Source organism: Protomyctophum parallelum (assembly GCF_964188405.1).
Source record: "Protomyctophum parallelum genome assembly, chromosome: 22".
Classification (NCBI taxonomy): Eukaryota; Metazoa; Chordata; class Actinopteri; order Myctophiformes; family Myctophidae; genus Protomyctophum; species Protomyctophum parallelum.
The window spans coordinates 8,357,964-8,383,422 of NC_139714.1; the positions used below are offsets into that span (position 1 = coordinate 8,357,964).

The window sequence follows — 25,459 nt, forward strand, 5'->3', positions numbered from 1 at the left end:
ATGGACTATAGCCTTTTGCTTTTCCTTGATTTTCACCTTTAAAAAAAAATCCTCAACAATGATGAAGAATCGCGCACTATAGCGCGCCGCTCAATGACCTCTGAGACCATGGACCAATGAATGAAATACAACACATTGAGCAGGGCACTGCAGGGAGTTGAACCCCGTTCCGGTAAACCAGAAGTCCGACACCAGTGCCTTAGTTTTTGTGTTGTTGTTCATTTAAAGGTCCAGGTGTGCATACGCATGTGCACCTGTGCGTGTGTAGGTGCATGTGTGCATGTGTGTGTGCACGCTTCAATGACCACTGTTGGACCCAATGGCGATCAAGGACCTCAGGGAGCCACACATAATTCACAACAGTCACAGCGAACTCTGTTGCATCACAACTGGTGGCCAACAGTCGTAACCAACACTGCCGCCGACCCACAGGAGAATACCATCGCACAGTGGTATCAGACCAACTACAATCCACCGTCTTGGGGAAAATAAATAGCTGATCAATAAGCCCCAAACGCGTTGCACTGCGACGCGTTTTGAGCTTGTACATCGGCTATTTTTGCTACAACAGTAATATGCAACGTGGCCTTCTGGAGTGAGAGTGGAAATATAGTCTCTATCGTCAAAGTTGCCCACCCCCATTCTAAACACTACAACATGCAGAGGAGAAGTCATAACAGAACCATCTAAACACTACAACATGCAGAGGAGAAGTCATAACAGAACCATCTTAAACACTACAACATGCAGAGGAGAAGTCATAACAGAACCATCTAAATACTACAGCATGCAGAGAAGTCATAGCAGAACCATCTAAATACTACAACATGCAGAGGAGAAGTCATAACAGAACCATCTAAATACTACAGCATGCAGAGGAGAAGTCATAGCAGAACCATCTAAATACTACAACATGCAGTCATAACAGAACCATCTAAACACTACAACATGCAGTCATAACAGATTCATCTAAACACTACAGCATGCAGAGGAGAAGTCATAACAGAACCATCTTAAACACTACAACATGCAGAGGAGAAGTCATAACAGAACCATCTAAACACTACAACATGCAGAGGAGAAGTCATAACAGAACCATCTAAACACTACAACATGCAGAGGAGAAGTCATAACAGAACCATCTAAATACTACAACATGCAGTCATAACAGAACAATCTAAACACTACAGCATGCAGAGGAGAAGTCATAACAGAACCATCTAAATACTACAACATGCAGTCATAACAGAACCATCTAAATACTACAACATGCAGTCATAACAGAACCATCTAAATTCTAAACACTACAGCATGCAGTCATAACAGAACCATCTAAACACTACTCTGTTCACCTCTAGTCGATTCTTTATTCAGCCACGGACCACCATTTGTGGCCATTTAGCCTCTCAGACCCATTTGAGCCACTGACCACAATTGTGAGCATTAGAGTATAATTATTATGAATAGAGAAGGCACCCAGAGGAAACCCTGAGGCTGAAATGGACATAGTGGCCGAATGAAGGTATTGCAGCCTGGCCCCAAACACATGAACGCGCTGGTCCGTTGACTATATCATTGTGCACGTTCACGACGGCAGCACGCTAGCTAGCTAGCTAACGAACTAGCGTGCATCCCAGAATGCTGTTTCTACTCTGTTGTGTTCATATATTATCTTTCTACTACTTTATAAAACCATGATCCAGTAGCCGAATGGTTAGAATCGATGCTATGTGAACATCCGGGCCCGGGTTCGATGACCGAGTATCTTTTCTTCTTAACAAACACAACTGTTTGTTTGCATCAAGTGGAGGTCCATAATTCATTCAGTATCTGAGCCGGCCACGGGACCACCATTTTTAGGCTCAAATACTGAATTGAATAATGGACCTCGACGAGAAAAGCTCAAACAATTGTGTTTAGTTTGGTAAGAATGAAGCTAACTTCTCAGTCCTCGACGGGGAATCGAACCCGGGCCTTGTTGTCTGCTAGGCGCCGACAGTAACCATTAGGCCACTGGAACACGGTTTTACAGAGCGGCACGAACATAATATATAAACATCACAACAAAGTTAACATCATATAAAGTGATCACAGATGTTTGAACAACAACAACAACGTTTAAGTATTAAATAACATTTAACGTACCTTGCTGCGGACACGACGACGAGGCGGCGGACATGGTGACGTGGCAGAATCAAAACAACACTGAAGCAAACCCCCCTCCACGCGTCTCTTCCGTATTTGAGGAGGGGGGGCGTCACTTCCTTCCGGGTGTGACGTGCCGTGAGGCCACGCCCGCGAGTCTTTTGCCGAGTCTTTTCCTTACGTTACATCCGGGTCCCGTCCGCTTCTATTATGATTCTGAACGCGTGAATCTTTTTATTTTTTTACAATAGCGTTATTTTTCAGAAAGGAAGCCATTGAGGGTTAAAGTGTGTCTTAATGCTTCCAACTCGACTATAATTATTATTAATGTAACTGTAAAGAAAAGAAAATGTATGACGTGGAGCTTTCTTGAGTAAGACCCGGAAGCGGGTTACGTCACGGCTTGAATAGTCAATACAGACATCAGTCCCTTTTCTGGCAGCGTCCTTAGTGGTCTAGCGGTCTAAACACCCGACTTTCAATACAACCTTATGTAACTTCACGGGTTCAAACCCCGCTGATGTTTTTCTCAATCATTGATTCATTTTTGATTGATTGATTGAAATATTTATTAACGGTTTGTAGAATTTACAGTACATTTTAAGCACAAACTCAATACAAAGACTGTTAACTGTGAGTGGACGACCCAATTAAGCATTACACTGCAACCCCAGCTGTGGCTATACCTTTTTATTCACAATGCAAAGTTATTGTACTCCTAATAATATATCATGGTGTAGTCTAGCTCTGGTTTGATTGATTGAAATATTTATTAACAGTTTGTAGAATTACAGTACATTTCAAGCACAAACTCAATGCAAAGACTGTTAACTGTGAGTGGACGACCCAATTAAGCATTACACTTGTTTACAACAGGGTCCACATTGTTCAATTCATCAAAACATTTAGAGACATACAAATAGACAATTCTATATAGTTAAAGAACAGAACAGGAATTCATCATATAGGAAGCAAAAAGGGAAAAGAAAGGAAGCCAATGAGGGTTAATGGGTCTTTAATGCTTCCAACTCGAGTAGAATTATTAACGTAACTGTACACGTGTCCGGAAGTGGCTCTGGAAGGGCGGCTGACGCTGACGTCATGGCTTACATAGACAATATAGAACTCTATCTCTAAACCTAGCAACTTAACTTTGCCGGTTCGAGCCCCGTTGATTACTTTCCAACAACACCGACTAGTTGTTTTGTGAGGTTATTGTTAGGGCTAGTTTGACATGCATTAGGCTACCCCCATTGAGTGGTATTTCTATCTCTGGGACCCCCAATCTATATTGTAAAATCAGGGTTAATTTGTTCTCTGAGAGTGTTTAAATCATGGAACATTGTCGGATTTATAGTTGTCGTGTATATTTGTACGTCTAATTTTGATGAATTGAAAATGGTGGGCCCTATTGTAAACAAGTGTAATGCTTTATGGTGTCGTCCACTCACAGTTAACAGTTATTGTATTGAGTTGTACAGTGAAATGTACTGTAATTTTGCAAACTGTAAAATAATCAATCAATCCTGCCTGTGTTCTACTATGCTAGTGTCGACTAGGCTATATGGTGCTGCTCTACTACCCGGCTATAGGATCAAGGCTCTTTAGTCGAGTATGGGAAGCCGTTTAGGCCATAAATGCATCAGGAATTAATTTGGATAATGGTAATGGAGATATTGTAAAAGTTGTCACTTTATTAATCCCCCAAGGTTCTTTTTTAAACAAAGAAAGTCTGAGTTTCTATATGGCTATGGGCTATGGTAGTAATAATAATCATATATATGTGTGTAATTATTTCCATTCGTTTTGTTCCCATTTTTCCCTACATAAGTAAATAAACTAATTATCTTTTGGGAATTTGCACCTTTGCACACCCACAATATGAAATATATATGAAAGCAGGGAATCATAGCTTCAAATTGACATATTGGTCATGTTCAGTTTCACCCACCAGTTTTGGAGATATGGCTTATAGAGCAATGTCTTACAGAGAAACAGCGAGTTGAGAAAACAGGCATGAAAGGTTCACTTGTGGTCTTTGCACCTATAGCTACATGTTTAAGCATTTATTTCATATTTACATGTCGATTTCAGCTCAGACACTTATTGTCTCCACCAGGCCGAAGGCATGGGGGGAGAGTATGTTTTGCACTCCGTCCGTCCGTGTGTCCGTCCGTGTGTGTGTCCGTCCGTCCGTGAGGAGCTAATCTCGGCCACCGTTAACCCGGTCGATGCCAAATTTTGCACACACACTCCCTGGATGCCAACGATCAACCTCTGCCCCAAACTTTCCAGAACGGCCTGTTATAGCGCCACCAGGAGGCCGCTTTGTGCAAAACAAGTTTTTGCACAGTACACCTACAGATTTTGTCCAAACATCACGCAAATTGGTACACAGTCTCTCTAGAGCCATTCAACGAAACCGGTCTTTCAGATTTCTCAGACGCCATCCTGATTGGCTAAGATTGGCTTCCAAAGTTCACAGGAGTGCTCAGTTTCAAACAAAATGCTGCAAATCATGAACACATCGCGTGATTTCCGTGAAATTGTGCACCCACATTCCCACTAGGCCGAGGACGAAATGCCACATGAACAATTTCAACTCAGCCTCAAGGTGGCGCTATAACTGGCCCAAAAGTGTTTTTACCTCTAACTGCATGGATCTGTGGATAACTTTGTATGCCAACTCCCTAGAGGCCAAGGAAAAACCTTTGCCTGGAATTTTTCACATCTGCTCTTTATAGCGCCACCAGGAGGCCGACATATGTAAAACACATTTTCTATTACTCCTTCAGATTTTATCCAAATTTCACGCAAATCGGTACACATGATCTCCATAGTCATGTGATCAAGACAGGTTTGTTTGATTTCTCATATTCCATCCTGATTGGCCACGATTGGCTCCTACAGTTTTCAGGAGTAGCCCGCTTTGTACAAATCGCCACAACTCCTCAACGCAGCGTCCGATTGCGATGAAACTGTGCACGCATATTCCCACTAGGCTGAGGAAGAAATCCTGGTGGAGACCTGTGCCCAGAAGGGCACTTTTTCTAGTTATTACTGCTTTTTTGTTTCTTTTCTTCTTCTGAAATCGGTCTTGAAAGTATAGACTTAAGAGGGGTTTGAACTCACCATCTCCCGATCATGTGGCAGCATTCTAACACACTGAGCCACTGGGTTCAGACAATTCACACTGCTTTTTGTTTGTTTTCTTCTTCTGAAATCGGTCTTGAAATTAAAGCCTTGAGTGGGGTTTGAACTCACCATCTCCCAATGATGAGGCAGCATTCTAACACACTGAGCCAATGGTTCCAGACAATTCACAATGCTTTTTTGTTTGTTTTCTTCTCCTGAAATCGGTCTTGAAAGTAAAGACTCAAGTGGGGTCTGAACTCACCATCTCCCGAACATGTGGCCAGCATTCTAACACACTGAGCCACTCGTTCCAGACAATCAGTCTTGAAAGTAAAGAGTTGATTGGGGTTCGAACTCACCATCTCCCTATCATGCATTAGAGCTATGGACCGTGCAGCACACCTAAACCTAACCTTAACCCATGTCTAACCAATGACTAGTCTAAACTAAGTATGCACCCCAAGCTTTATAGTCATGTGATCAAGATGGATCCGTCAGATCTTTTTATATTCTAAGCTACTGTAAGACATTCAATATTGGCCAAAAACTGCTACTTCTATGATCTCTCAATAGGCTACCAAACAATGAACACCCACAACAAACTTTCCTGAGTGACCTAGTGGAGAGTGGAGACTTGTGCTCTGAGGATTTCATAGACTGTAAAAAAATATATATGGACAAAGAGTTCTCCGGGTCTGATATGGACGTAAAATGAAGCCTGTCAGTCCTTGAATTGTAAATCGCCATCTTTCTAGATCCGTTTTGGCCCAGCTGAGCCATTGGCTGGCCCAGACAACGAGGCGGGACTTCCCCCCTTCTTCTTTGTTGGTTTTTATTTTGACTCAAGTGGGTGGGGGATCCCGTTCAGACTGTAACGGTAGCCACGCCCCTCAGAACATACGCAACTTTATGGTAATTTCTTTAATAAATGGGACGATAATTTTCCAAAAAGAATATTATGACATTAGAAATGAGACTTTAAACTAGTGACTGGAAGTAGAAAGTATTCATGACCATGTTTATTAAGGTAATACAGTATAGGTGAAGTTGGGCCCAAATACATGGATCTCTATGGAGCTATGGGGTTTTTTGAGCCCAATGACAGCGCCACAACAGGCCATTATATGAATTTTCAGGAAATCCCGATTTCCTTAGTGGCTTCCCAAAATATCTGTCTGACTGCCCCCCTGGAGGATTTAGATATTGCTCTAAATATGGATAGTAACTTAAAAGAAAATAAAGAAAAATCTGCCCAGCGCCTTTTGAAATTCCAGACGCTGCCTCTCCAAATCTCTCCCTATATACCTTTCCCAAGACCATAACATAAACCATATAAAGAACAAAACAAACTTGGATATTCTTTTTTCCCCCCAACTTTTATTTTTCAATAGGCCTAAACGACTATGCAAATGTTTCAGATACCGATGACAACATGCCTGATCTAAGGCAATCATCTAAGGCCAAACAAAGGACACTTGGAGAGTGAACAACACTCACATTTACAGAGATTGCCATGTGGAAAATTACAGGTTTATCATTACATACTTGCCCCCCCTTTTTAAGAACTGGGGAAAACATTTACAAAATTCCATGACAGATGGGTTGGGGTTCGACTCATAACATTTGTTTATTACAATTTTGCCTCCATTAATAAATAGTTCCAGAGCAAACGCCTTAACATTCAGCACAGACGTACACTCATGAATTTCAGGTCTGGGCATAGAGGTAGAAAACAAGTAACCTCTAGTCATCTATGCCTCCGTGAAAATAACTGTTAAAGTGGGCAGAGATACTTATTGTGGAAGCAAAGTTAGGCAGGAAGAAGGGACTACAACATGACATGACTGCAGAGAAAACAAACATTGCCTTTGCAGTAATTTTTGTACAGACGATTTTCCAACTAGTCAAAATCACTGCAGGTGACACCAATGTGAACGTCGTCATGTGCCAGTCTCATTGCTGTAGTACTGTGAACGATGTGGGATGAGTTTTAGTGAATCAGGTTCATTAACCACTTTCAACCTGACATTTTGTCCATGTCATTATCTAGGCAAACCCTTTCAAAAATAAAAAAGGCAATTTCCTTTTTAAAATAGCGGCTATTTTCACAAGACACCGTCATACGACGATAAGATAACAGAGCTTCAATAGAGAAGACTTACTGCTGACCACTGTGAAAGATTCATCCAAAAACACACCAGAACATACACAATGGAGATGTTTTATTTTGTCTTAGCCGACTCAAAACAAAACCGCATCGAGTATCATTTATAAAAAAAATTGTCTGCACTTTGTCTGCACAAAATGTTGATGTATGCTGCCCGCTATACTGTGAATATTTTCTTTACAAAATCTACAGTTTTAACTGAACGTAAATTAACTAACCTTTGTTACTGCGGTTACAGTTTCCTTCTGCCACCCCCAAAGAAAATTCAGTCACTTTGATGGATGTCAGGTGCATACTTGAGCTTAATCCTCACATTTTCTAGTCATGTCTTCCAAAGCTAAGAACAGACATGGCAAGTATAAAACCATTCAAGCCAACACACCAAAATCATACTTGCAATCTGCTTAGCCCAGTCAATCAGAACCAAATCAATCCCCCCAAAAAATAAAAAAACAAACAGCAGAATCAAACATCTAAAAACAAAATATTGTCTTGTTTTATCATATTTTAAATAAAATAGCAGCAGTATTCAAACCCGACGGAATGTTATGTCCAGAAGAGTGACCTGTTTTTTTCCCCCATGTTTTGTTGCCTGTGTGAGCGAAATGAATATCCAAGACACATTTAAGATTTACACCGTTCTCGCTGTGGCGCAAGAGGGCCGAGTTCTCTTAGACATTACAGTATTGATATTAGACCAATCTGCTGGGGGGTTGAGTGTCGTGTAAGACGCGATTCACATTTCCTTTTTTTTTTTAATGGTCTGATTTCCACGGGACTGTGTGAGTGCTCTCCACAAATGTGTGTGTGTGTTTGTGGGACTGAAAATAATCTCAATGAGGTCAGTATGGTATCACGCAAGGCTATGTCCGGGATGGGGGGGGGGGGGGGGCTGGATTGTGACAGTCGTGGGGTTTGGTGGAGTCTGTGTGTTAAGTGGGCTTCATAAGCCAAATTACGCTCTGTCGAACCGCAGGGTCACACGTCGAAAATAGCCGACATACAAGCTCACAACGCACCACGGACGCGGCGCGTTGTGAGCTTGTGTGTCTGCTATTCTTCGACGCCGCAGTGCGACGAGGTACGACGAATTGGGCTTCACAGTTTCTTCTCTTCAAGCAGTTTGTGGAGTTCATCGGCGTCCTGGGTGGTTTTGACTCGGACGAGCATGGTGACGGGGCTGCCGGGGTTCTTGTCGTCCACGGGCGGGTTGGGCACACACACCACCATCACGTTGTTCTTCCCCGTCCTGGAGCACGGCATGGAGGCCTGCAGGATGATGTTAAGCAAGATGTTTCCTGTGGGGAAGAAACGGGGGGACATTGTTTTTAACCTATTCTGACCTGAGATCAGATTCACACGAGGTTTCCACTGGACACACACTGGTCTGATTAACCCATTCTAACCTGAGATCAGATTCAAAAAAATGTCAGTCGTTCGATTTCTTCAAAAATAGCAGACCTACAAGCTCGTATCGCGCCACTCGGTGGCGCGATATGAGCTTGTAGATCTGCTATTTTTCAATAGCTAAAGCATAACATGATGCCGACACCAAAATGGGTGCCCGGTCAGAATGGGATAAATAACCACTTTCACCGTGGTGTTCCTGAGGCAAGATGAGTTTAGTTTTTCGATCCAGAAAATAATTCAACCGAATTTAAAATAGGAAGATCTACAACTGAGTTTATCATATGATAAAGAATATAGGGCTTAACCACACAAAGTGAGCATAGATTGGGGCCAAACATTCGGTGCAAATAGCCCATCAACAAGCTCACAACGACGTGACGCATCGTTGTGAACTTGTAGATCACCAATTGTCTGCAAATTGTGTACAGTAAAAAAAGGCGGGGGCCTAGTATAGACCCCCCTGGAGGGCTCTGGTCAACCAAGTATAATATACTTAGTTGCAATTACTTAAGATGACATTATTATTATTATTACAGGAACTGGCCAATACTGGCAGCAGCATCGTTTAAAACGCCACATTTCCACAGAGATTTCTATAGTCAATTTCACAAACAGAAAATGTTGAAACATGACACATGAAAAGGCCATTAACCACTCATGTGCACAGTGCACAGCAACTTTAACATGTGTAATGTGTATACTTGAAGCAGGGGGACATTTCATACTCTTGAGTTAATCCAGAGGCTTTAGAAAGAAGATCTTCACATTTTGAAAACAAAAGTTTTAACTGCATTTTCTTGTCTTTTACTAATCTGTACCCATAAGTAAACAATCTCAAATAATGACAGCAGAGAGGAAACTACAACAATCCACAGAGAGCTGTAAGCAGCATGAAAATACAACTATTGAAACGAGTCGTACAGTAGAACAGTTGTACCCAAACGTGTTAAACCGAAACAGTAAACGCAATTCATTTCAATCCGATTGTGTGAGAATGTCTGCCTCGTCCATCTTTAATACACCTGACTGTTATAATATCTCATATAATAACCTGAACTATGGGGCGCCCACTGGCCTAGCGGTCCAGGCTCTGGCCTGACAGCGTGTCGTGTGTTCGAGTCCCGTTCATGACGACCTTTGCTGCATGTCTTTCTGCATCAATAAAGGCAGAAAAGCTAACAAAAAAAAACTGAACTACAGCACACACAGCTGCAGTGAGACTGCAGATCTAGCCGCAGTTCCACCAAACAGCCACAAGGGGGACAGGTTTTTGTAATGCCCTCACGTAAAACGCAGCAGGTCAAGGACAACCCTGGTAATAATGACTAGAAGGCGCCAACATACACTCGCTCAATCTGCCGTTAAAGAGATATTCCTATGAACACACATCGATTTGCCATTTTATCTCAGCAAAAAAAAACAAAAAAATCATCAATACATGAACAGCAGTGCTTTGGATCTTGACTAAACTTTCAACTAACTCACTGCTAGTTAGTTACTAATGGCTTGTTGAAGGAACGGAACATCATTTGGCATTTTTATATTACATTTGGAAGCTATCCATTCCTTTAAAAAGGGTCCAACATTTCCCCTTGGTCGGCACTCAACCTATTAAACAGGAGATATATATATATATATATATATATATATATGAGTCATTTAGTTTGTACTTGCCAAATAATTCCACCCCCCACAGATTGAGTACCACTGCTCTAAGGGACATAATTGTATACAACCACTATTGTGCACTGTATGCATGGCTGTCATAAATGTATGAAATATGATGGAGGACACGTTCATTGTTGATCAAGGAAGGAAAAAATAAATTGATAAAAAACAAAACAACAACCAGTAATTTGATAAGATGTTAGCCTACCCAGATTGGTGTCGGCGCGGACTATGATCTGGGTCTTTCCCTCGGGGGTCTGCTTCATGTGCAGCGTTCCAACTCCTTTCTCCTTGAACTCGCTCTCCTTCTTGTAAAACAGCTTACACCTGGGGAGGAACGACAGTGCTCCACATTAAGACTCATTTACAACTCCTCCGGCCCACCGCACACATTTCTGTCCAACCTGAACCTTCCACCCTTTTGTGGCATCCAAATAAAATACAACAAGCTGCATGATAGAGGGGAGAGGGGAGTTGCACCACTCAGTTCACACGGGTGTGATTTTGTTTTAGAGCACAGATTTTCACATCATTACATAAAGGTACAATTAGTTAAATGGATCTAAATCAATTCAACATTTCTATTGCTAGTGACATTCGGAGAACTTACACGTTTACTAACATGTTTCCATGGCCCACATTCATGCGGCGGCCATTTTGTCCTTGCATCATAGTAAGGGGATGGAAAACCCTGCCCATTGGAAGTACACTGGCCTTTAAAGGTGAAAAATGTCTGTAGTGTGGACATTCACGAAATACGCTAAAATGCGCCAGGCTCAAAGACAGGGGGGAAAAGTAGACAGTACGGGGTGCATACTTAGTTTAGACTAGTCATTGGTTAGACATGGGTTAAGGTTAGGTTTAGGTGTGCTGCCCCGTGGGAGGTTAGGTTTAAGGTGAGGGTTTGAGATAGGTTGTAGTTGTAGGACTAATGACTGGTCTAACCAATGACTAGTCTAAACCAAAAACTGTCTAAACTAAGTACTGCACCCGACAGTACACCATACAATAGAATTGTTTCTGTGGCATCAAGGGAAAAGGCTCGCTCAACTCAGTCTTTTAAAGGTTCAGGCGTGTGCTGCGTGCAGATTCAAAGAGAATAAAATCTGCACTCTCAGTCGTAGTAAGAGTCTTGTTTAATAATGTTGATGATCTGCAGCCGCAGTCAAACCAGACAAACGCGTTTCGGCGCGCTGGCCTTCGTCAATTTCTGACACTGAAGAAGTCCTGCGCGCCGAAACGCGGCTTTTGCGGATTTGATTCTCTTTCTATATGTTTCTGTGGCGTTCCAGGGGCTGCCAGCCCTTTCTAGCTCAGGGCCCACTTTAAAATCTCAAAGGTGTTCATGGCATTGTTCATTTAAAGACTAATATTTAGATTTGAGACCGAGACTAGACGAAACAATTTCAGACTAAAATAGGACTACAGTAAAACTAAATGGTGTTATTCAAAAGACTCTTGAATAAATAAAAAACCACACTGGTCCGTGGCCCACAGCGCCCACCCATCTGAAATCTGCATGCATTTTCAGTATAATGATCCATCACGTGATTGTGTTCCGTCTTGGATTAATGGAACTAACGTGGTATTTATCTGTATCACAATGCATTTTTCAACATTTAAAAAACCCCATTATTGGTTATCAAAAATATAACAAAAATAAACCGTGCTTCTCAATGAATTAAGAAATAATCCATAGTTGCAGCCCTAAACACTAGCAGAAGGAAGGCATATTGGCCGTTTATTGAAAGACAATGTGAACAGATAATCACATTCTTTAACTGAGCAGTACTGCAAGTGGGGTTGGAGTAACCCCAGGGGTCTCTGAAGCGTTTCCAGGGGGTCCACAGCTTAAGTACTTTAAACCAGTGGTTCTCAACTTTTTCACGTCAAGGACCCCTAAATTAATTTGTATTGATCACAGACCCCCATCTGAAAATATTATGTGCCAGGGACCCCCTACAAGATTTGTGTTAAAACGTTTAATAATATTCAAAATCTTTCAAGATTGTTTAAATAGCAGATCTTAAAGCTCACAACACTTCACTATGCAATGCATTGCGAGCTTGTAGATCGGCCATTTTCAAATAGCCAATGTATTATGATTAAAGTGGATATAGATTTTGATATATATTTAAATATTGTTCCACAAGCTCTGACAAAATAGGGTTTATGTGGACATGGAAAACATGGTAGGATTTATAGATTTTAATCATGTCTTGTTAAGTCAAGTGAATACCCTTATTTAAGATCACAAAAGAATTGTCGATCTAAATTATTTGAAGTTTTCCCTTTCCTTACATCTCCTGGGCATTCCCCTCCCCCTTCTTTCACATAAATGTGTAACAGCACCACAAATAATAGAGAAGTCCTACTTTTTTGAGTAAAAGGCATCTTTCTCCTTGATCTCTCGGACTTCAACTTTGGGGGGCTCGTCTGACTCCTCGTCTCCGTTTTCATCTAGAGGGGACAAATGGGGTCATTACACCAACATTCACCGGCATTCATTATTACCACCACTATCCAACATTTTGCACAATATGTAAAAAGACTACAGACATATAGCATGGTAGTAGAGTTAGTGACAGTAACATGATGAAAAACTGCAAATTAGCTCAATCTAATAATTGGTCATGCTATTTTTAATTGCATTTCTTATCACTAATAAGTGATGCCATCTATGTCCACCTCTAATCAAGTCCTCGTCTAAGCTTAATGGTTACAAAATAAATGTCACAACATAATAAGCCGTTATCAGCAAGGCATTTTTCTCATTAAAGAAAAGATAATTACGGCCCAGGCCGTAGCGTAACGGTCTGGGCACCGGACTGGTGATCCAGTCGCGGTGTGCCGCGGGTTCGACTCCCGGACCCGACACGGCCTTTACCGCATGTCATCCCCCCATCTCTCTCCCGTTTCCTGTCAGCCTACTTTCTATCCCTTAAAAAAAATCAATAAAGGCGTAAGCCACAAAAAAATATCTTAAAAAAAAAAAAAAAAAAAAAAGATAATTACAATAACTGGAGCACACAAAACATTTTCCCCATCACCTATAACACTTTGTTTTGGACTATGGAGGCTTCCACTTTAAATCGTTTAGATTTAAGATGACATAATTTCTGAGAAAATTCAAGGATAAATGCAGAGTAAAACTCACACCTCTTTTCTATAATTAAACATCGGTCGCATTGGCTGTGGAATGAAAGCCTATCTGAGGAATGAGAAACATTAGCCTACGGTGGTAATCAAGTCAGAAAGCATAATGACCCTGCTACTCTCTGACAGTGTTTGGGTCAAAAGCAGGGCTGGGTGATAGACAAAACGTATCTATTAAAATACCTTTGACGCCAATTTTCTAACGATAATATCGCACTGTGGCGATATATCTTTTTTTACCATTAAAGAAAAAATCGAAAGATGTCAAAACCAGCGGATCAACAACACCATTACACCACATTATCACGATATGTTGTAAGCTTGTAGATATGTAATTGTTTTAAAATTTGTTTTATAAAATGGGGCTGTGATGAGAACCAGGAAAAGACAACACGTCGCGATAGTCGCAAATGACGATATAATATGGATATATTGCCCAGCCCTAGGCCAAAGCATTCTCTAATCATCCACTCATTTTGGATGAGAGGGTTAGCTTTAAAGGTGCAACAGTTAAGCAGACTAATTGATTTGATCCATTATATTTTGATTATTTTAAAATAATATATTCTAAATCGATCCCTATTAAACAGTTTTTGTCATAGGTGAAAGGTTTTTTAAGGATTAAACAACACTGAGGTGGTTAATCAATTCATAAGTGTGTGTGTGTGTATATATAAATATAATATATAATTAACACGCTTCTCGATGACAACATCAATGAATAAAAAATGTCCATCGATGACAGAACAACCTTTAAGGAGCTAATGGATAGTTGTAGCCCTAGTTACCTGTAGGCTGGACAGCCTCAGCCTTTGCCCCGCTGAAGGAGAAGGGGGCTGCAGACGGCGCAGTGGTACCAGGGGGAGCTCCAAACAGGGAGGAGGCTTGGCCAGAGGGGCTGGAGGAGAAGGAGAAGCCGGCCGGCGCACCGCCAGAGCCCAGGTTGGCCAGCAGCACCGAGGTGTCCACCTTCTGCCCGAAGTTAAACGTCACACCAATTGGGACCGGAGCGCCGCTGCTTTTCTCCGGGGCCGCGCCGTCCTTATCCTTGCCAAAGGAGAACGGAGGAGCACTGCCGCTGGAGAAGGAGAGCGCCGTGGCGGCACTGGCTGTTGGCAGGCTTCCCCCCTGCTTCTCCCCCGACGCTTTGCTGCTCTCTGTGCCTCCGTCAAGTGCCGTGGCAGATGCAGCAGCAGCCGCCACCCCCCCGTACTTCTTCTCGATGCTGGCCAGGTGCTGCTCATAATCCCTGAAGATGGGGTTGAGGTCACACAGGGGGTTGTCGTTGACGTGCTTGGTGATCCAGTCCCGCACCGAGCAGTTGAGTGCGGTGAGCTGTCGGCTGTACTCCTTATTGCTGCTGATACTGCTGCTGCCCGAGCTTTGAGTCAGGCTCGGGGTGGAACCATTGGTCTGCTTGGAAGTGATGTCAGCTGTGGGCTTGGAGGAGGCGGGGCCGTTGAATGTTAAACCTGAGATGAAGAGGGGGGTGGGGGGGGGGGGGGGGGGGGAATGAGGAGAGTGTGGTATTCTGGTTATTTTGACAGCCATGTACAGCTTGAGATGCCAGGGAGGTAGACTCTGCCCCATTTTCTACAGGGAGGAACAGAGGAGGGGGAAGGGCAGGGTAGTGTAGGGGGGTCTGGCTCCGACTGCGTCTGCTAGTGTAACCACGCACCCTTCCCCCTCCCCCAACAGGCAGACAACACTGCTCATCTCAGCTGCAGTGCAGCCCTGTCATCTTGCCCTCGAGCAACGCACCGTGAAAGGAAAGAGCAGCCCCACACACACACACACACACACACACACACACACACACACGTGCGCGCGCCCATATGAACGACATCCTGCCGATTCAGCTCCATTAGCCTCCAATGCAAAACCCCTAGCCCTCAACAATGGAAGACATTTTCAACTCGATTACATATCAGCAGAGGGCCAATATCCCACTGATGTCTAATTCAAAGGGTGCATTGACCATGCATCTAAACAACAATGAGGGAAGAAATTGTGTCGCGGTAACAAAAATAAGAATAGGATAGGAAATTATGTTTTTATTAAGTATTATTTTTGTCCTCATTTGGTTCATCATGTCCCCATCATGGAAATGTAGACCAGCAAAAACAAATGTTAAACAATACAATATGACAACACCAAAATAAAATAAAAAATGCACAGCAAAGCAGGACTGCACTGTAGGCATACTTGGCCTGGTGTCTGTCCCCATCCGCTCACTGTACTGCTTTCACTGTACAGCAAGTTATACAATATACGGTAGTCATATGGTATATACATACTGAACATACAGAGATTCCTTGAATGATTCCTAGCATCCTATATTTGATATATTAGAAATATATCAGCTCATCCCGTATTTACATAGTAATATTGCTTGTGAGGAAAGCATGTATTTATAAAGATTGTCAATTTGGCCAATACTACCCAGACTAGTACATCTGCAGTGGTTTTAGTCCTGGTGTAAGGTAGGACACCTACTGGCTGACAAGTAGTACTCTCTGGAGATCAGAAGTGCAATATCTCCCCTGGCTAACAGGGGCTGCCTTTTTTCCTGTGGAGAATGTGGCCTCTAATGTGGGCGAATCGTGTTTGAATCCCAGAAAGGTTAACTTCAAAACATCATGTTGCTACAGTAAATATATAGCAACAACTAAAATGACACAGAGGCCTTCCTGGATTGAAAGAGACAACAGGTATAACCAAATCAAACTGAGAAATGGTCTTACCTGGTGTAGCGCTAGCCGTTAAGGCAGGGGATGAGAAGACGCTAAATAGCGGCGCGGTGCTGTTTCCGTTGGTCATGCTGCTGAAGCCCTTAAAGCCGGTGGCGGTGCCATTGCCAAACCCGGAGAACGCCGTCACCGCACCGCCTGTTGTGTTTGTTGACATCGCAGCGAATCCTTTAAACCCTTTGAAGGCTCCGGCACTCTCACCCTGAAATAAGAGGACAGAAAATAGGACAGAAGCTATGCATAAATAATGTATGAATGTGACACACGAGACAAAGTATAGCTACTGTTTAAGGCAGAAGAGGCACACTGTGGCGGGGGAGACCATCCCTCTCGCCCGATTCGACTGAACATCAGTCGACTGCACAGTAAAAATCCTCAGTTCTAATTTATAGATTATTATTTGTACACTCTGTGTTAATTGAACACTCAGGATATTACAGTGTGAGGGTTCTACCAGAGGGCAGCTCTAAAATCTACCCTGGCAAGTGGCAACTCTATAGTAAGCCATCAGAGAAATACAGCTATAATTTAGTGACAGTGCAATCTATTTTCATACACTCCTCTGTTTTGAGAACTTCATCCTGATACAGTATGTAGGTAGAGGCTGTCAAACTCTTGCTTATACCATCATAGACCATACAGTGACTACAATCTGGACCGGGACTGCTACAACACTCATTACAGTCATGACATTGCACTTTCTGTACAGCACGTTCATCTCTGTCTGGCAGCGAGAGGCATTTATTGCTATCACTTACTTCTCTTGTACTAAGGCTTCACTTTGCAAAACACACCGTTTATATATACGGTATATAAATATATATTATATTTTACATAATGTTATAGCGAGAACTTCTGCAAAGGATTTCATTCACCCAAAATCAGGCCTCTGTACCTCAGCCCTGAGTCTAGCTTTGTTGAGAACAGACAATTAATTTCATTTAAACTATTTTGAGCAGACAGCATCTACAGTTCTACACCTTAATCCAACTTGCCGGATTCTGTTAACATTGGTATTGTTGTTCCATAATGTTCGCTACACAACAAAAACTGGAAAATCAGATCTGTATTACCAAAGTATCCAAACTCATGTTGCATGAGCCAAAGATATCCACACAGGAATGTTTGATTTTCCAGTCAGACTCAAATGCAAATTTTAAAGATAAAGGCCATTTCGAATTTTAACACGAGTCAATGAATATTCTAATCTCCCATTTCTGCTCAATGCAGGGCTTAACTATAAGGTAATCCACTTCCTTGCATGATTTGACATAACGATAACTCGATATACGGACTAGTTCACCCATATCTTTTCAACATTGCTAACACCAGCTTCATTCCTATAGTACCATGGCCACCCTTAGGTGGTGTATTGGGAGATAAGCAAGGTCACCAAAACCATTTCCACCGTGGCCAACCTCGGGTAACCATGGCAACATAGACCTACTGGAGGTGGACTGCAGGAGGGGTGCGACATGGCATGCAGAAGAAATATGGGATTTGATTGGCTGAGTGGGTGGTGTGGCTGAATAATCTCACTAATAGGAGTAATAGAGCCGGTAGCAGATACACCTCACACACACCTAATTAAAAACTCATTGGATCTCCACGGATGGCATATTTTGTATTAGTGCAACAATTTTGTGGGTGTGTATTATGATGCCTTGTTTGGACTGGCTCGCGCATAACTTAGTGCACTTCATAAACTGCATCCTTCTTACATTTGCTATACAAACAAAAGTTAATTACTATCGAGTAATCCTCCTTGCAGCAAGCTCAGGTGAAATTGCATTACATGGAATTGCGTTAAGACAGCTGAACAGGCAAGAATCAAAAGGCAGCAGAATGATACTAACTGTTCCCAACATCTAAGCCCTAATGATGACTCTATATTTATCTTTAAGATCTGATAATTTATTTGTGTATGACACAAGTCAAACTGTAAATATTTAACAGCTGCCTAATTAGGAATATTTGTATGTGGGACCAGTGGCTCATTGACAAATCGAAGTAGACGATTTGGTAGAAGTCTAGAAGACTGACAAAGAATGTTGGGTTAGACTCAGGACATTAAAAGTCACTTGTATTCAACTCGTATCTGGAGTGTGCAGTTTCTCCTTGATTTATTCTAAACCTGCACATCATGTGAAGTCCATGGTGTTTTCGTCTGCCTACTACACAATTCTAAAGCAAGCTGTAAAGTTTAATTTTACTTGCCTCCCCTGTAGCGCCTCGACGTTTGGCCTTCTTAATCGGACGGCTTTTCAACACATCCTCGCTGGCAACGGAAAATGTCCCTGCCTGGAGGACAGACAGACACACAGGGGTCAATGAATCAATGGACTTTTACAACGAGCAGCAGTTCAGCTGGGAAACTTATAGTACATCTGCTTTGCATTCACTTGCTGAAAAGGCATACACTTCTCCACTTGACAATCAATACAATATTTAAATGGAAAAGGAAACCGATAATTGAATTAAGTAGTAGGCACCATGTGAAAGATGTGAAAACTAGTACACATCCCATATGACTGTACTCCCATTAGGTCTTCTGACAGATTAATTGATATTATTGTGTATTATAGTCCATTCAAATATAGTGAGTGGGATCAAACAGATACTCAGAAATGATTTGATGCAATAGACATTACTACTTGAGGTAAATTACATCATTGCTCTAATAATGTTAGATTACATTTTGTTTAAGGTCAATTGTGTTTTTCTGCTCTACAGCCGTTAAATTTAAGATATACACATCTACTTTATACATTGTCATTCACAGTCTACAATATAGACGACAATCGATTCCTTTTACATAACAAGCAGTTACAAGAGATACGATGGCACAGTGGAGGGGTGCACTGGTGTCTGTGGTCTACTATAATAATGACACCTATAGGGCAGGATGGTACAGTGGAGGGGTGCACTGGTGTCTGTGGTCTACTATAATAATGACACCTATAGGGCAGGATGGTACAGTGGAGGGGTGCACTGGTGTCTGTGGTCTACTATAATAATGACACCTATAGGGCAGGATGGTACAGTGGAGGGGTGCACTGGTGTCTGTGGTCTACTATAATAATGACACCTATAGGGCAGGATGGCCGCAATCAAAGCAACTCGGTTCTATCAATTTACATTAAACCAATCTACTACAAAGAACCACATCTAACTCAGTTCTTTCCATAAGTACCACACATTAATCCGTTTTTTCAAGGATCTTTTATTGTCCATCCTGATGAAGGTCTAACGACCGAAACATCAAATTAAAAAAGAGCAACATTTTGCGGGTCCTTTTTTATTTATTTTTCTTCCAAAGATATATTTTTAGGCACTTACGACCATTACATTGCAGCTAAGTCTATGCCTATATACATGTACATTTAGTGATAGACTGTACATCTGTTAACCAGGGATGTGCAGTGATTAATTTACGGTATATAAGGCCAATCTCATTGAAAAAGAAGATTGAGAATAGGGCCATTTGAAACTATCCATAGTAAATAGCTAAATATTGCACACATTTTTTTTTTTTTTTAAAGATATTTTTTTGCGGCTTACGCCTTTATTGATTTTTTAAGGGATAGAAAGTAGGCTGACAGGAAACGGGAGAGAGATGGGGGGATGACATGCGGTAAAGGCCGTGTCGGGTCCGGGAGTCGAACCCGCGGCACACCGCGACTGGATCACCAGTCCGGTGCCCAGACCGTTACGCTACGGCCTGGGCCAATATTGCACACATTTGTGTGAAGAGCTGGGTTCTTTTTTCAGATCGACATGAATCAGAGCGACGACAGCCAGTAAGCAAAGCTAGAGTCGAACTATAGCGTTGGTGGTACTACCATTCTAGTGTTGGTTTTTATTGCGCTTTAGTACGTAGTAGTAGTTTTCTAACTTTTTTTCATATCAAGGCCCATTATTTTTTCAGTTTGAGCCACCGACCACCATTTGATGAGATTTAGCCATTCAGACCCCAAACGTATATTTTGTTATCGTTAGATAAGATGTTGTTCCATGCTGTATTGATGTGGTACCATAGGAGAGATAAGAGGCAAACGATCAAAATAACAATTATTCTACATTCACTGATTGTGTAGACTTCTTGTAAATTAAGTAAGTTGATGTTTAACAATAATTTAACTTTTGAGAGCGTGAAACCATTTGGTTTCATTTTACGCTCTTAAGAGTTAAAGATCTATAAGGGTCCATTTGGTAACCAACTGTTCATCATTTAGCTGGGGACCACCTGAAACCCCCTCAAGGACCACCAGCAGTGCTTACTTCACCCACCTCCTCGCCCTCATCCTCCTGGTCCCAGTTCCTGTCTGTCAGCTCCTTGTCAGCAATCCTCTTCGCCATCACAACTCTTCCCTGTTAACATGCAATAGGCAAGATTAGATTACTAGGGGTGCTCCGAGCCTCCAATCAGGTTTTTGGGGACCAATCCCGACCAGATTTTGTTTCCCCTCACGATCGGCTGATACCGAGACGCCGCAAATTGCAACTGAAGAATCACTCACAACTTAAAGGGGAATTCCACTCATTTTATTATGTCATTAATATACCTTAGAGCTGTTGTGTGGAAATAATAAAAAAGTACCCTCGTTCTGTGTTTCGTAGAACTGTAGGTCTGAAAAATAAATCATTAACATTGTGAAGTACATCTTGATGGCGTCATCATCAAGATGTAATTCACTTTTTTCAGACCTACAGTGAATTAACTAGTCTTCTACAGCCAGTTTAACCCATTGATTCTCAGCCATATTAATTTCAAGGACCCCCAAATTAAATTGATAGAAATTAGGCTAGGTAATTTCATTATGATTTTCATCTCTGGACTCGGACCCCAGTCTATATAAGCCAGTGTCCACTGTCCATTCAACTCAGAGTGTAGGCTAGTAAGGCTACAAATGGTAGGCCTAGCAAATGATCACATCACATCATATATAGACTAAATGCACCGTATGCACGTACATTATTAGCCTACTGTCTTGTATTAATGCCTGTCACTTCTCTGCCAGGAGTCAGGACTAACCTTTTTTAGATATCTGTCAATACCAATCAGAAGGCCTATGTCATTGTTGTTTTGTTGACTCATGTAGGCCTATTGTATTTATGTACACATTTTGTCAACGTATGTATTCACTAAAATACTGAATAATAATGGATATGCTTTTTTTAAATGACCATATAGCCTACAATTAATACAAATTCAATAAAGATATTAAAAAGGTAATGCAACTGTTACTTATTCTGTAATTAGGTTTGAATAAGCCATAACTTGACATGAGCGTAATGTACACTCGTGCCTGCCCTTCATCATATGTTGCTCAGCAGTTGTTCAAGTTGCGCTCAGAAGGTTGGAGTGTTTGCTCAGACCGATGAAAAATTAGAGGGAACATTGACTGCAACTGTATCAACATTGTTCTCCTCCTCATCAATGCGTAAACACTGTACAGATGCTAAAGTTTTCATTCCTCTGACTCACACCACTATAACAATATATAACAATGTCAGCGACTGGGCGCTCAAATGAGTTTCAGTTTGTTAGAAATTGTTACACTTGGATGCAGCCTTTAATTTTCTTTTTTCCTTCGCTGTTTTACTGCGATTGTTTTTAACGTGGATTCTGTTACAGTACATTACAGAGTACAGTATTGCGTTGTATTGGGTGACATCATTGTGTCCTTTCTCAATGTATTGCATCTAAGAACGCCTATTTGCAACACTACCAGCGTTGCAAATAGTCTGCCATGTTTTACCCAAGTTCTGACATTTTTAATCTGAACGGAAGCCGACTACAAAGTCAAACTTTCATGCCGCTTTAGGCCCCAGTCAATCTGCAAGCTCACAACACGTTGCAGTAACATGTTGTGAGCTTGTAGATCTCCTATATTCACAATTTTGTAAAACATTTGACATATCCAAATTCCCAAAACAGGAATGCCAGGTTGAAAGTGGTTAACATTTTAAGCAGAAGACAAAAGACAAAATCTCAAACACACAACGAAGTTGTACCACTTTACATGTATGTAATGTATAAATGCAAACGCAGAACAATTATTTCAGTACATACATACATGCACCTGTTTCTATCCCCCCCCCCCCCCCCCCCCCACAAACACAAATAAAATAACCTGTAATGTGACAATGAAGTGGACTTGAATCTGATTATGTGCTAAATTAATCCAGAAAATAGAATTATGTAACATTAGCAGCCTATACAGGAGTCAACGGGACAGGTTAACAGGTATAGTATCATCACGTATACTGTACTATAATCCATATATGATTAAAATAGTTTGATTCGATGGGGAAAGTGTTGGGACTTTCTTAGCACACCATAAATTTCACTCCCAATGTTTACACAACAAAAGTAAAATTATCAAGAGCCGAGTCGATGCCTAGCCCTGAAACATGACTGTCAACGAGCGTCATGTGAACCATGGCTAAGTCGATGCCCAACACTTACAGACAGAAACAGAATAGAAAACGTGTCTCAAGTTCAACCACATGTCAACTCTTTTACGGCATCATTTATGCGCCGTCGTACGACGGCGTCGAGCGCCCGAAAATAGCCGATCTACAGGCTCACCACCCGCCGCGGATGCGACGCGGGGTGAGCTTGTAGATCGGCTATTTTCTAGGAAAGCCCTGCTAGCATCATCAACTCCCGAGTCCCTTCCTTCCGCAGCTAGCCAAGCGCTAAGCTAACACACCGACAGACACAATAGGAAATCAATCAAACATTTGATCAATTTAAACGTACGTCATGACGCGATAAAAAAAAACACGTAGTCTAGCATAGGGTCGTCAACGTTCACTCTGAACGCGGAACAGACATTACACATTACGCAAAACGAAGAACGAGGTAGCGGGTTAGCATGCTAACGCTTGGGAAACTAGCGTCACGTAACACTTGACTTGTTGTTAGCACAGGTTTGTTTTGTTTTCGTTGCCTAGTTTAGAGGAAACGTACCGTTGCTTTTCCTTACGTGGGAATTCCGCTCAGTATCTCTGGGTGTCAATTAATTCCGTACACAGTGGAACGTTTTTCAGAGATGTTAAGGCAAAAAACGGCTTATTGGTGGTGGTGTGCTGCTGCTGCTCATTTGAATAAGAAACACTCAGGCCGCCATTTTACACAAACAAGAGGGGTTTCCGCAATTCACGCGACCCCGCCTTCACGCGCATGCGCACCATCAATGTGCTTCCGAGTCCTGATCAATCATGGGAGTTGTGGTCCATTACATCATGCACTTTGAATTGTAGTTTAAGAGCAATATAAAGGCTATGTTGAAACATAATAAAGAAAGCGACTTTTTTCTCTACAGGATAATTAACATTTATCCTTCTCACTTCAACAAAACCTATTTCTATATAGTTACTTACCTGCTCAAGACTTTCGGAATATGAATATAAATTATGTATGTCCCTTCTTTCTGCCTGTGGTTATAACCTTGGAAAAGACCTATACCCACTTACTGTGGTTGACAAATGCTATTTGTCTGAAATAGTCAACCACTTAGGGAGCATAACAGTGATGTAGATGTGAGCATTCAAAAGTAATACATGTTGGAATATTGCATTTATTCGAAAAGATGGGCAGTCTCTAAGACTGCAAACTTTGGATAGCAGAGATGAAAACCTCTGAAACTGACACAGACAAATGTGTTCTTTAATTGGTTAATCAACCACTTAACAATATCTATCTCTAGCTATTTATATTCCCATGAATTTATATTATTATAGCCATGTAGCATATTATCTAATGAATCAATGCCTTTGTGAACCAAAAATGGATTAACTAAATGAAAAGGATGAACACTTCATAAACTATCTTTTATGTAGAGCTGCAGACTGGACTGTTATCATTGGTTCTCAATGTGGAGTCCAGGGTGTCTCCAGCAAACTTTATTGATAGTTATAGGAACCAAATGGACCCTTACGGTCTGTCACTGTTGGTGTTAAATTATAAATACAGGGGATTTTACTGTTTAAATTGGGGTCCGACTCCCAGATATATACAAGTCATATCAAATGGGGGTCCTAATCTAACACATATCAAACTGGGAGTTCTGTCCTTGAAATTAATAAAGGTTATAGAATCACTGGGACCACTTCTACCAGACCAGATTATAACCATATAGGACAAAATAGCCTCCATTACTCTTCATAGTTCATACCATAATTTAAACGGGTCCAAAATGGGCACACGGGAGTGACAGCACGACCAACTCTCCTTTCAGCTGGAGTGATTGTGGGATTTGCCAGCCAATCCATTACAGCTCGTACTAGAGCTCTAGTGCTGCTGTGCGTTTCAGGGGCAGCAATAAATCGGGAAGCACAGAGAGGCTCCAGGGAAGGGATGGAGGGTAAAATGGTGCAGAGTTGGGGAGCAGATGGCCCGTCTCCAAACTCTCAGGATCCCAGACCGTCGTGCCAAATAGGAACAGGTGCTGGAGAAAGTAGGAAGTGAGCTAGGGGCCCTGGCGGCAGCAGGAGACCCTTGACCAGCTGGCGAGGAGAAAATGGAAAGGATTGGCACCACAAAAAAGGGAAAGGCAAATTATACACCCCGTAGTATGACAGTGTTGCTTGCTGACAAGCACTGATTTTCCAAAAAAAAAAAATCATGCTTGGAAATGTGTTATTTTCAGCAAGTGTCACTGTTGTGCTTATGTGGTATAGGGCATTAAGCCATCAATAATTTGAGACAAAATGGACGGCTGAATGAAGCAGATGAACAGAGCAGAGGTTATAAAAAAAACCCTTAGATGTAGATAGAATACAAAACACTATATACTAGAGACTACTGGTTCTCAAAGAGCCTGGCAGTACCCAGCACCATGAGGAACCGTTTAAATATTTAAGGCTTATCTTCAGTTCTTCACGTACTGAACACACTGATACTCTTCTTGAACTTATTTCTATGTCATGAACAGTAGGCCTATACCAGCTGCTATGCTGGTATAGGCTATATTTCTAAATGGTACATAATGTTTGGATGGATAATCTGCCATGGTCA

General features: G+C 41.7%; 1 protein-coding gene across 2 annotated transcripts; it reads right to left on the bottom strand.

Annotated features, from left to right (window-relative positions):
- Positions 1-6,632: 6,632 nt before the first annotated feature.
- nup50 (nucleoporin 50) lies at positions 6,633-23,565 on the bottom strand. Of its 2 annotated transcripts, XM_083757423.1 has the most exons (8): positions 23,411-23,565; positions 20,722-20,802; positions 18,649-18,732; positions 16,426-16,633; positions 14,470-15,153; positions 12,901-12,985; positions 10,734-10,852; positions 6,633-8,745 (listed from the first exon to the last, which is right to left on the bottom strand). In XM_083757423.1, the coding sequence occupies exons 2-8, from the start codon at positions 20,788-20,790 to the stop codon at positions 8,546-8,548; spliced, it is 1,449 nt and encodes a 482-aa protein (XP_083613549.1). In that variant the 5' UTR covers positions 20,791-20,802; positions 23,411-23,565; the 3' UTR covers positions 6,633-8,545. The 2 variants fall into 2 exon arrangements, 1 of the variants encoding a protein (XP_083613549.1); XR_014568747.1 differs by lacking the exons at positions 18,649-18,732; positions 20,722-20,802; positions 23,411-23,565 and having other exon boundaries at positions 6,633-6,977; positions 7,022-8,745; positions 16,426-16,629.
- Positions 23,566-25,459: the final 1,894 nt, after the last annotated feature.

Bases quoted from the DNA above. Each gene is read 5' to 3' on its own strand.
- nup50 (XM_083757423.1), bottom strand. From the start codon at position 20,790: ATGGCGAAGAGGATTGCTGACAAGGAGCTGACAGACAGGAACTGGGAC. The intron at 15,154-16,425 runs GTAAGACCATTT...TCTTCATCTCAG, and splicing joins AACGGCTAGCGCTACACCAG to GTTTAACATTCAACGGCCCC. The intron at 10,853-12,900 runs GTAGGACTTCTC...GTTCCTCCCCAG, and splicing joins GATGCCTTTTACTCAAAAAA to GTGTAAGCTGTTTTACAAGA.